Source organism: Lissotriton helveticus, chromosome 5_1, assembly GCF_964261635.1.
Source record: "Lissotriton helveticus chromosome 5_1, aLisHel1.1, whole genome shotgun sequence".
Taxonomy (NCBI): Eukaryota; Metazoa; Chordata; class Amphibia; order Caudata; family Salamandridae; genus Lissotriton; species Lissotriton helveticus.
In genome coordinates, this window is record NC_136065.1 from 1,029,405,628 (window position 1) to 1,029,423,161 (window position 17,534).

Below are 17,534 nucleotides of genomic sequence, written 5' to 3' on the forward strand. Positions count from 1 at the left end.
TAGCAGCAGTTTTCGGCAGCTAAAACTGCGATAATTTTAACGCCCTGCTTGATAATATGCCTCCCGGTCTCTTCATTGGGCTCTTTGTGCATCAGGAGCAGGTTACACTGCTATCTACTAAAGAGCATTTTCTTACAGAGTCCTATCAATTGTAATACCTGACAATGATTTAAATAAAAGGCTCATTGTCTGACAGCTTCGCAGTCAACGGCCATCCGGCACGAGCCAGCTTGTGCTATGCACACATATAGTCAAAGAAGTTCACCAAGTCCTCTCTCTCTCTCTCCCTCCACATGCCCTCTCTCTCTTGACTCTCTACAGCATAAAGACAACATTTTCCTCTTCTCTGTTTACCTTTTCTCCTTTGTAGGCCTTTTTTCACTGACCGGGTTTGTGTACCTGACATGAACAAGAGGAATGGCTACTTAGCCAAAGGGGCAGGGGAGAGTAAGTTGCATGGGTGACTAAAGAAGCTTCACAGCATCACTCAGTGGGAAGAACACTATGTTTGTTATACGTGTGTCCAGGGATTCTAATCGTACAAAGTCCACCTTATTGTTTTATTTCCAGATTAGTCTCCAGAAGTGTTTCCTCTAGAATGCACTGCCAAACAATTCACAATCAATCAATAGTGTTTGTAATAACTCAGATGCTTTTCTGCTGGTTACATTTTATTGGTTACTTCAAGCTGCTGGAGAACACGTGGTAGAAATCTGGTTTTAGGTTTAAGCAATGTGCTACAATACTATAGTGTATTTCTTTATTTAGAAGGGTTTTCACATTATGGGTTTTACAGTTTGATCTGGGCGAAATCCAGTTTGTTCTCAATGATATTGTGCCACTGATTACGGAGGGATGTCGGAGATGGGTAGTCTCTGCATTGAGAGGAAAATTCCCCTGAGTAGACACTGTGCTTCAACACTGGGAGCCTGCATTATCAGGGCTCATTATTATAGCTACATGCCCCATGCAAATTAGTTCTGTCAGTTTCAGAACTAATGCTCAATGCCATATTAAGATTAAAGATCCAACAGAGCGCCGTAGGTCACAACAAAGAATCAAACCAGTGTTTTTCAGATCCTGTTCTAGCTGATGTTTGGCGAGGCAATGGTGGGTCTCCCTGAAACAAATCAGCCAGTGCTGAAAATCCTACAGATTTCCATCTTCCGTCAGCTTGTGTCATTTGGGGTTGAAGGATAACCTTGTATGTAGACCTTTGCCAAAGGATACTATTTCAGGTGGGAACTCCACTCAGAGGCACTCAGGAAGGAGTGTCAATTTCCCAATTTTTCACAGGTTTGAGAATAGGTAGGTTATTTTTTTGTAATCCCTCTGTGCTCTGGGTATTTCATATTTACTGCGTTCTTCGACATGAAGTAAATGAATTATAAGAGCCATATGATGTCTAATCAGTGAATTGGAAGGTGTAATTGGTTAGGAAAGATATAAGATTATTATCAACGTGATTGATCAGTTAGGGCCAGAGTATCAGAATGGGATAAATTCAGTGGATCCAGGAAGTGGTGACTGGCACAGGTAAGAGTAACGGGGCGGGGCGAATCGGAAAAGTCGACATATAACGAGATAAATGTAACAAAAATAAAAAAATAAAACCTCTTACCTTGCGCTCGTCGCATCGCCAACTCGGCCTAAACCTTCCTTTTTAATATATATAAGTCTCCCCTAGGGTAGGTCTTAAACAGCCCATGGGGCGTGGTACAATACATTTAAAAAGTGGGAAATGTACATTTAAGGTTTAAAATAAAACCACTTATCTTGTGCTCGTCGCATCGCTATCTCGGCCTAAACCTTCCTTTTTAATACATGTAAGTCTCCCCTAGGGTAGGCCTTAAACAGCCCATGGGGCGGGGTACAATATATTTAAAAAGTGGGAAATGTACATTTAAGTTTTAAATGTCCTGGTAGTGAAAAACTCTTGATGTTCCTGGGTCACAAGGTGAACCGTGTGTTGACAGGTTTGGCCAGCCTGACTTAATGGGAGGGGCGGAACTGGCACCTGGAACACTTGCACTTCAATAACACTGTCGCAGCTCACACACAAAGAATTTCACGCTAACCTTCTGTGATGCCAGATATCCTGGGACCAGGGCAGGGAGGGAGAAAATTCCAGACACCTCTGGGCGAGGGGGAGAGAGAAACTCCAGAAGCTTTTCCCACTTCAAAGTTAGCACCACGTATAACACTCTCAGACCCATTCTTGAGTACACTCCTGGACCTTTAGATACAATAGAAGAAGGACTGCCCTGCTGCCTGAGCCTGCCATTCTATCTGAGAATGAAGACTGGACCTGCTCCCTTCTCCACAGACTTCCTGAGTGACTTCAAGGGCTAGTTAGCTGGCCTCCTATTCTGAGCTTAACTCCCTGCAACTGTCTAGCTGAGCTGCTCCAGTGAACCTGCCTGGACTTGCAACTGGACCTGCCTGAGTCCTGCTGCCCTCTGCTGGAATGAGTTCCTGATCCCCAAAAGATGCCTCCTAACTCCTGGACCCTTGGTTTGACATCAGTTGAGCTCCTACAGGAAGAAAAAGAGAAATCCTGATGATTTTGGCCCTTCACAACATCGAACCTGCCTATTCACTCCAAAATCTTACCATCTGCACCAACTGACAACGTGAAGCTCAGGTAAACCCAACTCTTCATGCTATAGCAACTGGCAAAGGAAAATCTGCATTTCACCCAACAGCATAGACAGACCGCAGTAACAGCCATCGTGAAACTCCAGTAACAACTGTCCGTGACGCCTGACCAGGTCTTCATGTAACAGTGATGTTAGGCCTACACTTTACACTACAGTGACAACATTCTGCAATGCTCTCGCTGCTCTTTGTGGCCTCCTCCACCGTGAACTGGACTCATCGCACCGGACTTTGAAAAGATAACTTTTTCAGCTGGACTAATCTGACCCCTCTGTCCATCTCTCACTCCATTGTGGATGTTCTGGACTTGTGACTTTCCACCAGTATAGCACAACCAGATGACCGCAAGTAGCACTTTTAGGATCAATATTTACCTAAGTCTTTGAAATTGCATATCTCTGGTTCTACTGATTGGATGTTTGTTGTTTTGGTGTCAAATAATTATTCAATTTTACTCTATTTTCCTAAATTGGTGTGGGATTTTTCTTGTGTTATGTTTTCATTTTATTACTGATTGTGTGCTGCTTAAATACTTTATGCATTGACTCTAAGTTAAGCTTGACTGCTTTTGTGCCAACCTTCCAGAGGGATAAGCACAGGTTAATATCGTGACTGTTGTGGTTCACCCTGGATTATGGCTTTTACTTGAGAAGGGCTCACATACCCCTCAACCACAAACCTAATATCTCACACACAGATTCTCAGTTATGCAGCTATTGGACTCACACACCACAAAATATTATGGCTTTGGTGTTGGGAGTATCAAGACAGGGTATTCGGCTTCAATCTAACATTTTTGCAGCCCCCACCCCACTTTAATTCTATTAGTTTCCACACTGGTACCCAAGAAGTTTCCTTTGGTGCCCAAGGTGAAGTTAGTTCGAGAGAATGGTTCAGTGAACTCCATTTCAAGGAGCAATTTAACATAGGTGATTGAGGGAATTATTTTTATGGGTCCAGGCAGCATTGTATGGAGTCTGATGAGATAGGTTTGCTGAAGTTATGTAGAACCATTGAGGCTGCCAGTGAACTAGATAGTGTTGCCAAGAAGATTGTGTCAAACACCTCATCAAATTATTATAAAACAAGACTGAGCTTCAACTACTTTGAGAGATCTCTCACTAGTTTTAATATGAGCTTGTCTACATTGCAGAGTATGTTACTGCTGATGGGAGCTGTCAAAGAGGCTGTGCATCCCAGTACCCTCCTCGGCCCATGTTGTATGTATTTTCAGTCATTATCTTCTCCCTGCTGTGCAGTGCTGTATAGAGCAGGTCAACAAAGAGAAAGCAGCTCCCAGTTTGCAGCTCAGGAGTTGAATAGAGCTGACCGCCACTGCGTTGGTGTTCCACTGTGCTACTGTGTCTTCACACCACTGTCACACTGAGTCACTCTGAATGTTGCACTTAGTGCTAGGGCTTTTAGCACTATACGAAGCCAAGCTGTTATTGAGTAACCAAGCCAAATCAAGCCAAGACACAGTAATTTGGCAGGGCAGCAGGGATGGTATATTGCCTAGAGCAATGGTTCTTACCCTTTGGACCTGGAACCACTGAGGGTACGCAGCCTCTTCAAGGGGTCCGCAACTGTTTTACAAAGGAAATGTTATTAAAACTAACAAATTCAAAATAATAATGTATAGATAAAAAAAGAATTGCAATTGAAAATGTGAAAACATTTTCCATTTTGATGTGAACTGAACTTAATATTTCAGTATTCCCTCATTTTTTCTTTTTTTGTGTATTGATTCAAGTTCAAATCATAGAAATTGCATAGTCTGGTGGTCCCCAGCTTCCAATAATGACGCATTAGGGACACCTGGATTCCAGTAATGATTCAGTAAGAGTGCACAGCTGTCAAAATGTTAAGAACCTCTGGCCTAGAGAATCCAGCCAGGTCTTGTCTAGCTGTGTGCCGCCAACCCTCAATGTTATCATTTGTGCTGCTGTTCTACTGCCTGTGTACGGCCCTGTTAAGTTGTGAGCGCTTACAAGCAGCAGCCCCCTGTTTTCACAGGTTACAGTGTCTCCATTATTCGTTCTCACTGAAAAAGGTGCAGCAATTTGGAAATCATGTCCATGATGTAGCCCCGAGGAGGTCTTCTGGGTAATTTGTGAAGACCCTGCAGCCCTCCTGTATTGTGCACTAGTGCAATCTTGAGACTTTAACATACATGCCAACATTTTAGAAGAGGTCAGTGAGAGATTTAAAAAATAATAATCGAGAGAATGTATTTTTCCTATTGACTTGTATTGAAGCAGAGGCAATTTCAGGAGCCTGAATAAGGTCTTGTGGCAGATATTTTGTAGCTTTGTCACGTCTATTCAGTGTATTTCCTAGTTCTTCTTAAACTACGTTTGCGGCTTGCTTCTTAGCAGGTTAAGGTATTTGAGTGAACCCTGAGTGAATTTGGAATGTATTTCAAGTGCTCTTGGAGCACCCAGATTTGACAAAATTCACGCCTGGAACCTATTGAAATATGTGATATTTTTTAGAGTGAACTGAAGCTTACTGTGTTTCATGGTGGAGCAGTGGTGATCAGGTGCTATAATAAGATCTCCTTGTAGCATACTAAGACGTACTAAGTCACTACTTTAGAAATAAATATACGTTCTTCCCACAATGTTGATCTGCACGATATGTTGGCACATATTTTGCATGAAGCACTAAGGTGCATTTTCAGTTTTTTTTTTTAGAAGTTCCCCATTGTACATATTGTGATGGTTCATGCATCAGCTTTCACTTTTTCTAGATCTATTTTGTGAACAATAGATCAGTGATAGGGTACGCCCTATATCTAGTAGCGGATACTCGAGGGAGTGCTGCGGGCGGTGAGGCGGGGAGGGGCAGGGTGGGGGTAGTAAACTCCGGCATACGGCTGAACAGAGGTAAGTAAATAAATAAATAAATAAAACGAATTACATTGTGCATGCTGCATCACCATTTGCCATTTGCTAAGCAACCGTGCTGTGCGCGCAACAGCAACCATCTTTGAAAGTTTTATTATGTACATTACAAAAAAAAACACAAGGAAGGCACCTCACCGATGTGGATGCCTACATACTGGCACCCATCTTAGAATTTTCTTTTGTAAAGTCCATCAAAATTTATTCAGGATGACCACCCTTATGAAAGACACATACACACGAATGGACAAACATTTTATAATGATTTTCAGCAAAATAAAAACAAAATTAAGCATATGTGCAAAGTGTGTCAGCAGTATGCAGAGAGCCGTCTGGCTGCAGGAGGCCTCCTGGCTCTCTCCAAGGAAAATAGAAATAAACAATGAAGTAAAGATTGTCCTATTAGTGATTGATTTGTACTATTATCTGTGTAGGTAAAGACAATATGGTTTCGCAGAATTCTGGTATTATTACACAAGGGGAAACATGGCTAAAGCAGGCTGACCATTTGCCCCATCCTATATCCTGTGGGGATGAAAGCAAAATGTGAATGACAGTTCACTAGATCAGTGGGTGCCATTCAACAGTCCATCATGAACATAACGTGACAGCCATCATGGAACAGTATCATTGTATTAAATACTTCAACAAAATAGAATTCAAAGATGGTCAACACTGCTGATGTTGGCTTAAAAAAAGTTATATTTGCCTTTATAACATATATACTGGTAGTGGTGAGCAAAATGCAGGCTGCTACGTGGAACCTGAATGCAAATAAAAGAGAGCTGGCATAGACAGTGAAAGGGTACAATGTAAAATGCAATCAAAGCTATTTGAGAGAGAAATGTTTCTCTGGGAGGGACTAACAGAAGAACAGTGAAGCAAGTCTTCCAGTTATCACAAGGGGACTGGGATTGCCAAAAAACTATTGAATCTTTTACAATGGGCGGAGCCAAGGCTTACACTAAGTATCTGTCAAAGAAATACAAATAGTTTGGAGAAAAAGAAAGCTGCACAGTGGGACCTGGGTGCTGCCTGGAGAGAGTCTTCCTGGCAGAATGTCTGGTTAGGAGCTGTACACTGCCCTGCTTTAATTTCAAAGGACATTGACCACAGCACACAAAGGAACCTGACACTAGTCCTGCCTTGCCTTTTGTCAGCCTAGACAGTTTGGAGCCAAACCCAGGTGAAGGGAAAGAACTGATCAGAATTGGTTTTGGGGTAGGTCAGACAATTCCTCCACCAAAGGCTGGTATTAGGTATAAAAAGTAGGACCTTCAGCACCACTCATCAGAACACCCATTGGCCTTTGGAAGATTCAGAAGAAGGACTGCCCTGCGACCAGAACTGCCCTACTTCTTGAAGGACTGCTTTGCTGTCTGAAGAAGGAAGATTGGACCTGCTTGCCTTGGTCTCAGACAGCCCAGAGTCACTGTAAGGGTCACCTCCTGTTTGAGCTACAGGGATGCTACAGGGACGCAATAATCTTACACAGGCCTGCCTAACAACTGCCCAGTTGACTAGTGCAAACTGGCCCTGCCAGGACATTACTGCTGGCCTCTGCTGGACTGAGTTCTGATCCCTAGAAGGTGCCCCCCTCCAGGTCCTGGACCTTTGGCTGGCATCAGAGGGCACTGATTGCTGCCTAAGTAAAGGTTCCATCAGATCCGGCAGAAAGTGGTGCAAGGCCACGCTGCCCAGAGTCACCCGAAAACATCACCGGCTCTGAAGCCCAGCAACAAGAAAAAAAGCCCCTGCCAAAAGCTTCAGCGAACTGACGCCAAGCAACGCAATCCCCAAATAGCCTCACTGCACAGCCTAAAGCTTAATCTGAACCAATGCAGAGTGGCACAAACCCTCCAAAAGCAAAGCAGAGCAGACCATGTATCAAAGACTTGATGTCCAACTTCCAGTGGGCCGAACTCATTCCTGACCCGGCCGGCACTCCATTACAGTCAGCCTGAACTTGTGCCTTTGTCTTGGTCCAGCACGCCGTGATACCCACAGCTGGCGCTTTGTGCTTCTTTTTCACAAAACAAATCAAATTCAGTATCTCCGGTTCTACTGATTGGATTTTTGTGTTTCTGATATCATTTCTTGTGTTGTGTATTCACTAAGGATGGGTGTAATTCACAGCATTTTATTCCACGGAACTCCACAGAGTTACATAAAAACTCTGAAATATTCTGCTGAGTTCCGCCTACCCCTACTCACAACTGCAGAAGCGGAGCTTTGGCCTCTGGTGTTGCTGCTTTATTGCCATGCAGTACAAGTATGGTAAAAATGCTGCTGAATGCAGATGAAGTCCCAAGTATGAAAAGCAGAGAGGGGCCTGTAGGGCAGCATCACCTTTCCTCATGCTGTGACGCAGCGGGGCAAGGCTCAAGAAGTAAACCTGAAGTGAAATGGACAACAATAAATAGAAGGCACAGCCTAATAAGTGTTGTGACAGATCTATCACCTGAGCTGTGGTAAGGTGGAGGTGTGAATGGCGGCGACAAAAGCTACAATAAGGTCCCTGGGCGAGGACCACAGCAACCTGTGGCAGATGAAGAGAGAGAGTAACAAAAGACAAGCGGGAACATGAGAAGCCAAATAATGAAGGGGAAGAAAGGATTGGGTTGCAGATACACACTATAGCCAGAGATGAAACAATAGCAACAGAAGAGAAGCCTTCAAGTGACAAGGTGTTAATTGTCTGTCCTGCTGATGGGTGCAGGAGGAAGGATACACATAGGAATGGGAGGCCTGCAATAATTGACATCATTCAATATGTGCAGGAGAATGGGGGAGGGGCACTCACCACATGTGTGCTGCCACCATGCACAAAAAGGCAGCCACAGGTGAGTAAATGAAAGCATGACAACAGCGGGATTGTTAATTTCTGAGCTTTAATAGTAAAGTTGTCAGAATACATCACACAGAAAGAGGTCGCCAAAAGATTGACATACTTACACACATCGACAATGGCATGGTCACGCGCACTCTCATCTGGCGTCTAACTTGGCTACACTTAAAGACAGATAAAAATATATCTACTGATAGAAGACAATCGAGGCGTGGTGTCTCAAACAATTCCTTACTCAAAAAGCCAAAAAACGCCATCACCATTCCATGGTTTTCAAGATACGTGTGCCTAGATCCGTCTGCAAATAGAGAATAAGGGGGTAGGGAAACAAACAGGATAGCATTATTAAGGGGAAGGGTAAAAGTGTAGAATAAAAATAACAGTTTACTCATAACTTTTGCAAAACTACAATGTACTTGCATGACAGTACATCAGGCTGAGAGGCAGCTGCAAAGCTGTGTGTCACCTGTGCACCACACCCCACAGCAAGTCCAGATTTCACTGCCCCCTGCTCTGTAAGTGGAAAACCAATGTGCCTGATCCTGTGCTACTGGGACATGGAGCACAGCCTCAGCAGGGCTGTTCAGGTGGAGATGTGAGTGCAGAAAGAGGTTCATCAGCTTAGGAGTCAGCTATGGTTGCCTCACTGCCTCTTGAGGTCTGGCTCATCCCTGCAGTGGTTGATGAGAGTGATACCTCTGGTGTCCCCAAAGGTTAGTTGATCTACTCCATATAGCTTTCCATAGTGCAAAATGGCAGCGTATTACATCACATGCCTAACGTCACATGGTGTTCACTCTCTTGACAGTGAATGATGCTTTAAACTTTGCCTCTAACCTTTACCATGACCTCAGGCCTAATTCATACTAAGGAAACAACCATAGTAATTACCTGGTAGGTGTCCTTGTCAGTCTGCCGCCTCTTTCAGGCTGACAGTTCAATCCAGCTTAGCTATTCTGGCTGTCAAACCACAGCTCGACTTCGCCTTGAAAGTACAGAGGCCAATCATACTAACAGCAAGACACGTTCTGAGTGGTGGGAACCACGAGAAAGGCGTCACTGTACCAGGAACATCCCAGACAATGGATATAGAATCAGGACGCGTTTGATCAGCAGCGCCTGTGAGCAAAACAGTCATGTCGAAATTCCCTTTTTAGGGCTGGGCGGCTGTCTCTACCGGCAGAGCGGAGTTTACCGCCCAGCCCTAGAATTCACTTTATTACTGTTTGTCTGCTGCATAAATACTTTACACATTTTCTCTAAGTTAAATCTGGCTGCTTTTGTGCCACACTACCAGAGGGTTAAGCACAGGTTAATTTAGTGACTTTTGTGGTTAACCCTGGCAAGGATTGTGTTTATTGCTTGAATGGGACTTCCAGCCATCTCAACCAATAACCCACTTTGTTACAGATGCCATTAAATTCTAAATCAAATTTTGATCTTCTATTAATAGAACAAATGCAACTTTAACTTACTTACCTATTACAAATGGTGCATGAAAGGACTGACCACTGTTCACTTAGATAAAATCATAATAATAATCATAATTCCATATTTGCTAAGCCCGACTTAACACCCCTAAGGGTATCCAGTCGCGGGGGGGGGGCTTCAGGGAGATTAAGTGAACTATTGCCCAGAGTCACGTGATACTGAGCTGGGCTGCAACCAGGGACTGATACATGGGCCCTGTCCGCCAGAGTCAGCCACTCTGGCCCATGCGCCACACCTCTCTCTGTGACCTGACAGCCTATTATTTGGTGTAAGAGAATCGTTTTGTAGGGAAAACTCCGGAACCTGCTGTTGCTGTAGGGGAAGCAAGTGCTTAGCAAATATATTTGAGGCCAAAGACACATTATGTCATTAAGCCCACACACACTACAAACTACACTTATTTACTCTCCCTGCTTGCCTCAAACGCACGTATACACTGGTACAAAGTATGTGTCCCTACCCTTTAAGCATTCACAGATGTCCAACAACAACAACATACAGCTTCTGCAGGAACAATACACCAGACACGCTAAATATGCACAGCACAGAAAGTTTATGTCTTTTTATCTTTATTTTATGTAATAAGTAATCTCATTGTGTGCAAAGAAGTTATACATGGTGAATGTATTTACTGAAAAAATATACCTTTAGCTTTATCAACTTAGGAAACCAGAATGAACACAACACAGGGGCCAAACCTACCTGTGTAATTGCACAGAGAGGTTTAGTAGTTAAGTTTATAATACGTTTACCGTCCTATACAAGATAAAGGTAACACATGTGATAGAGCATGACCATGTATACTATAAAAATGTGTATTGTTATGTTATAATAGATCAGGTGTCTACAACTAATTGATCGCAAGCTCCCTGTAGCTCCAAGACATCTTCTGAGTAGCTCACAGCCTTGAGTTCATTTTTAAATAAGCACAAGGTCACATTATCCTTTCAAAGTTAAGGGAAGGCTATGTTCATTTTACATTATTTTCACCAGGCTGCAGATAGCACAGCCTGATACTGAGCAATGCTCAATCAGATGTAGGCCCCAGTCTGGGGTTGGGTCACAGAGGTGAACAACTGAAGCACTGTGGAATTTAACTCTTAAATAAAAGTCCTTGTCAACTCAGTATCAGAGCTGTGATCAAAATGATGTTTCAAAAACCTTTTAAATGAAAGAAAATTGAAATGAAAAGTTACTTTAATGATTAATTTAACTAGTCATATCTATGTTCTCTCATTTCAAAGTGTTGCATATACAATAAGCAGGCATCTTACTCCCAGTGGCTAGTACACACTGTGCCATAAGGATAATGGAAAAATACAGCTATTTCTTTAAATAAGAGACATTTAAAATGCAGACAAATGTTCCATATTATGAACTTGTTTGCAGATTACTTTTCTGCACTTTAACTTTTGCCCATTTAAAAAAAAAAAGAAGTTTGTGTTATACATGTAATGGTGCCACATATGGCAAAAGTTATGTCCTGTGCTGCAAGTACATATGACACAGGTTCTCAGTCACCCCAACAAATATATCCCATTTATACACACACATGCTCATACATCCCCAAAGACTGCGCTCTCATTGACACACATGGCAGCCCTTTCATATTGCCCTTAGTCATGGCATTTAGTTCAAACCATATTATCTGGCTCTATTGACATTAGGCTTAAAATCAATGAAGATGGGCATGGGAGTGTCTGGTAACAATGTACAAGTTGTTTACTCTTCAGTAGCTTACTATGATTTTCACGGATCCGAAGTAGCCTCACTACAGGAAATGCTGGAGAGCCCTGTAATTGATACATTAATACAGCTATAAAAACTGTACTGAAGCAGCCATGCGCTCTGAGAACACGAGGTTTAGTTAATACAATACATTAAATACTCAGTGGCGGCTCCTCTGCTATGGCGGACAAGCATATCCCACTGGCTCAGAGCCAGCACTGAAAATAAAACAATATTTTAATATTGTTTTATTTTTTAGCTGCTGTCCGATCCAGCATGTGTAGGGTGCGGGGGGGCTGTGGTTACAGGGAGGACTGGCTGTGCACTTCTAAGTGCACATGTCTGTTTGGCCGGTAGTCTTTGGCCAGCCAAACAGACATGTTCTGTTAGGTTCTCTAACCCGACTGTATTCTACAGCTGAATGGAGAAACATGCCAGACTCCCTCTACTTGAGCAAAGAGTCTAAGCAGCCCGCTCAGGCCAATCCCGGCAATTCTCTCATAGTATGACAGCAGCGTCTGGATTGGTTAGGGAGTCTGTTCTAGGGACAGTCAGGAGCAGCAGGAGAAGAAAAAGGCAGCTGCAGAATTAGGTATGTTTTTTATATTATTTTTTTAATTCAACCCCCCGCCGCTGCTGCCCTGCTGCCCCCCCACTGCATATTTGACAGCAGCCGCGACTGTGAGTATTGTGTTAGTTTTAATGTATAATCATACTTTAGCTGCATACTATTAATAATTGTCTTTACATTTAGCTAGCGGTATGACTTTTATTGATCTCGGAAGGATGCTCTTTGGTACAAAAGCTGGTTATCTTTATACTAGTCATTAAGTTAATCCCCCTGAGGCACTTTAAAAAATGCATAAAAATATCTCCATGTAGAATTTAATTACATGAATAAGGCCTGAAAGAACGGTGTCACTGTCAGTCCTTGCTTTGGGCCGGCTGTCAAGAGATTAAAGAGACTGAAGAAGGAAAATCGCCAGGCCCTATCTCTGCAATGAGCTCTAAGGGGTGAATATTTTGGCAAAAGGGAAGCACAGCCTCTGCAATTTGAAACCCTAAAATAGAAGCCTGAGAAAAAGCCTTCACTTCTGAACCGTGACACATATATGACTGCAGTGATTACGGCACCAGAATGCTCCTCAATGTCGTTCCATGCAGAGGAGCACAGATGCCGCTCACCTGCCATAAGATGCCTGAAAGAAGAGACTAGTCCACCAATCCTGGCACTGAAGGGGCCTACTTTTTTGGTGGATGAGCACATGCGCGAGAATAGAATGCCATCAGTCACAATGACTACAACTACTGGCTGAAGTGAGTTGGCTCATTGCACCACAATGTATGCTGTGGTGGGTGGAAGCAAAACGTGAATCACACTGAAGAGGCCTACTTTTTTGATGGATGTGCACATATGCAAGAATACAATGCCATCACTCATAGTGACTAGAACTAGTACCTGAAGTGAGCTGACCTATTGCCAAAAACTGTAAGCTGTGGTGGATAGAAGCAAAATGTGAATGACAGCACACCATACCAATGGATAAAAAGGTCTGACTGCAAGGCCCTATATATAAGTGTATGTAAGCATATATATTTAAGGGACTTTTCTTTTCTAAACAAAAGATCTTGGCTAACCCCAGACCTAAAAAGTGGGGGGGGGGGCTAACTGGAGCCAAAAATAGACCACAAATGCAAGTTGGAATTAAAACATTTTTGCTACAGTATTTATTGTAAGGCTTTATTCTAGAATCATTGACATAAATGTAAAAATATAGAGGCTATGGGGTAGCTGTCATTTTTCTTTCTCCCTCTCTACTGCAGCCAGATAGGTTTTGAAAAAAACCTTGATACCTTCAAGGTGACTGATAGCAAATAGTGTTTTCTTTTGCTCTAAAAGCATGTGCAAGACTGGTTCCAAATTAGTTAGTGTGCATTTTAAGATAACTATGCGAAAAAGCTCAGTGATTTGAGTGTTTGCTGTTGAGACTTGTGTGTCACAGATTTGATAAAATGACAAGCCACCACCTGCACCTCATGCTATGGAGGTGTTCCAGACATCAACACGTCTGTCCTACATGTCTGTCCTACTCTTAAACTAAATTGTCAATGTTATTTGAGAGATATTTTTGAAGGAATATGATCTTCGACTCGAAATATTACGGGCCCGATTCACAAAGGTAAGGTTAGATGAAAGTCTAACTTTACAACTACCGGTATTCACAAAGGGCATTTACGACTCATAAATGCCCTTTGTGAATACTGAAAGTTGTAAAATATGACTTTCGATATACACAAAGACCTTTTCCGAGTAGTAAATGCCCTTTGTGAATTCAAAAAGTCGTAAACTTAGACTTTCGTCTCACTTTATCTTTGTGAATCAGGCCCTACGTTTTAATTTTGTGTCCACCTGTCACTGGAGTTTCAAATAATTTAAATAGTTTTACAATTTCATGAATCCTTCATTTTTAATCGTTTTGTATTCATCAACGTATAATGTACGATATGCTGTATTTGTTATTTTCATTCCTTTCTTGGGGGAGCAGATTCACAACTAATAATATATTCAAAAACGAATTTTTCAAAAGTTCACAATATATTTGTATAATGTATATAAATTGTTCTTTGTAAAGTAAGGAATTCTAGTAAGAGTATATGTAACTGCAGCCTTTTGTATATTTCTTGATTAGGTCTGTACAGCTAAATGGACATCTGCTAGAAATGGTCGATGATGGAACTCTCCCAGAGCTTAAACCACGGGCACTTCGACCTGGCCGGACATTGGTCATCCCTCCACTAACTATTGGATTTTATGTGATCAAGAACGTCAATGCTTTGGCATGCCGATACAGATGACACCTTGCCAGAATATCATCGTCAAAAGCCTACCAAGCATATTTTAAACCATCACTCCTTCTAAATTATATTCCCCCATCATATCATTACTTACATCATCATGATTGTCCCAAAACCTTAACGGAATACCTTAGCAACTGATGTCAGTCTAGCCTACCTTTCCTAAGCACACTCTGATTGAGTAAATGCCTTTAAAGTTTAGAGCCCGCACCTAAAAGGAGGAGAACGGATTTGCAATACGCGGAAAATAACACTCTTTCTTCAGATTTTCACTTACATGTTTTATTTATAGCACTCTCATTGCAGTATTGCTGTTTGGTAGGAAAGATGCTGAAGTCATTTACTTAACATTACACAGAGTGATGAGTTGAAACAAAAGACAAGAGTCTGTATAGCTGAGGTCATTTCTAGCAAACCATGTTAAAAAGTGCGGTAGAATTTAAAAGAAATACATCTGATCTGCTTTGGAAAGTAGTTTCAAACGTTCTGTGCTTACTGAACTGCAGTGAGCGATTGTATTTTGCTACACGAGAACACCAGGCCTTCTGGGACTAGTTTTGGAGACTTCTGTAAAATTTCATGGAAAATGTGTGAGATGGGGAAGAGTGTAACATACAGTTGTTGGATTTGTTGTAAAGTAGCCAAGTTAAAAATTGAATCTCTTCAAATAAACAGCAAGTCAGCATATATTTAAGGTTAACTGGGACGCTGCATAGGTGATGAGTGGATACATGTTTTAGTAAGTAAACAATAGAGGTCGAAAAAGTAAGTGAATCAAAGCTTGTATTGTTTTATCTGTTGTGCTCTGTGACTAGAGAAGAGATTACTAGCAGGGGTATTTATTTTGCTTTTTATATTTGGTTGTATTCTTGTGCACTTACATGCAGTTGAAAAGTGTATTGGAAACATTTGGGAATTGAGTAACACAATTATTTACGATGAGAGCAGAATTATTCACTTGTTGTTGACCAGACCAGAAGCCTCACCCTTCATAAAATAATGTTGTCAATGTTTCTGCTTTTCGAGATTAAATAATTGTAAATGCAGTACAGTATAGGTGTATTGTATTACTATCTTAAAAACTAAAGAGCACATTTTTGAATTCATACCTCTTTGCATTGGGAATTAATTATCTTATGATTTCGACTTCTAGAAATCCTCATCCTCCCACAATCACCCATTTTTGTTTCAATTATTGTCACTCTATATGTATTACAAGGGCTTGCATTGCACTAAATGTCTTGATTAAAAAACCATTGTTTCAGAGAAAACAGTAAAGTACGGAAAATATTTCACAGGTCCTTGTGAATTATGTATTTCAGCATCATACTGACAGCCCCCAAACACCTCTGCAGAGCTTTACATTGTCAGAGTTACTACGATTATTGAGTATGGAGAAATAAATCATGTTTCAGCGTTTCCTGAATTATGTGAAAAACAATTGGAAATTTAGTGGCACACTTTCTGGCAGTATTATTTTCATCCATTTGAGCTAAAAACATTTTTTTGGGTAAAATCAGAAATTCATGCAACTTATATGAGGGTATATATGAGGTAAATGGTGCATTTGCAGAATCGTATAAATCTTATAGCCCTCACCGTTGTCCATTGTTTCATGAAAAATGTATTCATGAAATGTAAACAAAACCAAACCATTTTAATTCCAATCAGTGCCCATTGTTAGCTGAACTTTTTCAAACTAACTATCCCAAATAAACATCCTACAAAAAATACAAAATGGGTAAATGGTATCAGGTCCTTTATTGCCGTATCACAGAAATATAGTGACAGTTACAAACCACTATTCTTTAGTGCATACGGTTTATGATATTATTATTGAAACTCATCAATTGTAACCCATATTACACAGCTACTTATTATGTATCCACTCACTCACTCTCCTGTCTGTGTGTGTGTATTTGAGTACAATGTGTTGATGTTTAGTCTATACACTGTCAATAAATGTATAACTTTTGAATATTGATTTATTTAGCTGACAAATGCATAAATGCACACCTTAGACAAGTTTGCATTACGTATGGGTGAAATTTTAATGACATCTACATAATTTGCTTGGACTTCACGTTCCGCATGTTAGGTGAAATTCCTGAAACTATGCCATCATTCCACTTTGAGTAATTAGGCACCATTGCAGTAAAAATTTCCGATGAACGAACTAATCGTGGTAAAAATGTAATGATAATGCACAGAAACAACAGAATATGAGTGTCTGTGGTTCGCTGTTTTTGTTTGCACGTTTTTTTAGTGTGAAATGCATCCTTGATTCAAAAATTGACAGAAGGAATTAATTTTGTGCTAAAATATAGCACCAAATGATGGATTTAATACACGTAATTTTACCGAATTTTGCAAAAAGACAAAAGGCAAATTACGTGAATTTTGTAAATTTTTCTCAATTGGCCTTGCAATTGTTATATACTTGAACTGAAAGCATTACCAACCTAAGCCCAGAATTAAAACTACTAAGTTCACAATTCATCGGATGCTGATGCGGGTAACATTATCATCACTTTTTTGTATTAGTGTTCTTTTGTAAACGAAGAGTGTACAATGTTTATTCCTAGCTCTGTCAGAGTCTTTTTTCAAAGAGCAAATATCATAAACCAATTCTTCTTTATGCACACAAAATGTTCTTTAGGAAAGAGCCTGCGACATTGTGGACTACCTAAGATGATGCCTCTTGTTATCTTTTTAAAAATGACATCAATCTTTCTTTTCGAAAAATGAACATCTATAGAATTCCTCATAATCTCCTCGATTTCAAAACACAAACTGGGATTTTTTCATTTTCAGTGGGGTCCTGAGTCTCAGCTTGTCTAAACAGCCTATATGGCTCATGCAATGGCTCCACTGTAATTGTTTGGTGTGTTGTTTTTGCCCCTTGATCCAAATAATTTAAACTATAATCATAATATTAATTCGTTTTTTCTTCAATGCTGCATATTAAACTCCTCCAATTTCCAGTCACTGTATATAACAGATGTTTTCAATTCCTAAAGTGAAGAAATTCAATTTAGCCATTTTTG

General features: G+C 41.0%; 1 protein-coding gene across 1 annotated transcript in view; it reads left to right on the forward strand.

Moving 5' to 3' along the window:
• Positions 1–16,387, forward strand: part of HPSE2 (heparanase 2 (inactive)) — a 1,420,589-nt gene extending 1,404,202 nt beyond the window's left edge. The window contains exon 11 of the mRNA XM_078640469.1: positions 14,322–16,387. Within this exon, the coding sequence (XP_078496595.1) occupies positions 14,322–14,487 (166 nt within the window). The 3' untranslated portion in view covers positions 14,488–16,387. The remainder of the gene's footprint in view (positions 1–14,321) is intronic.
• The last annotated feature ends 1,147 nt before the right edge of the window (positions 16,388–17,534 follow it).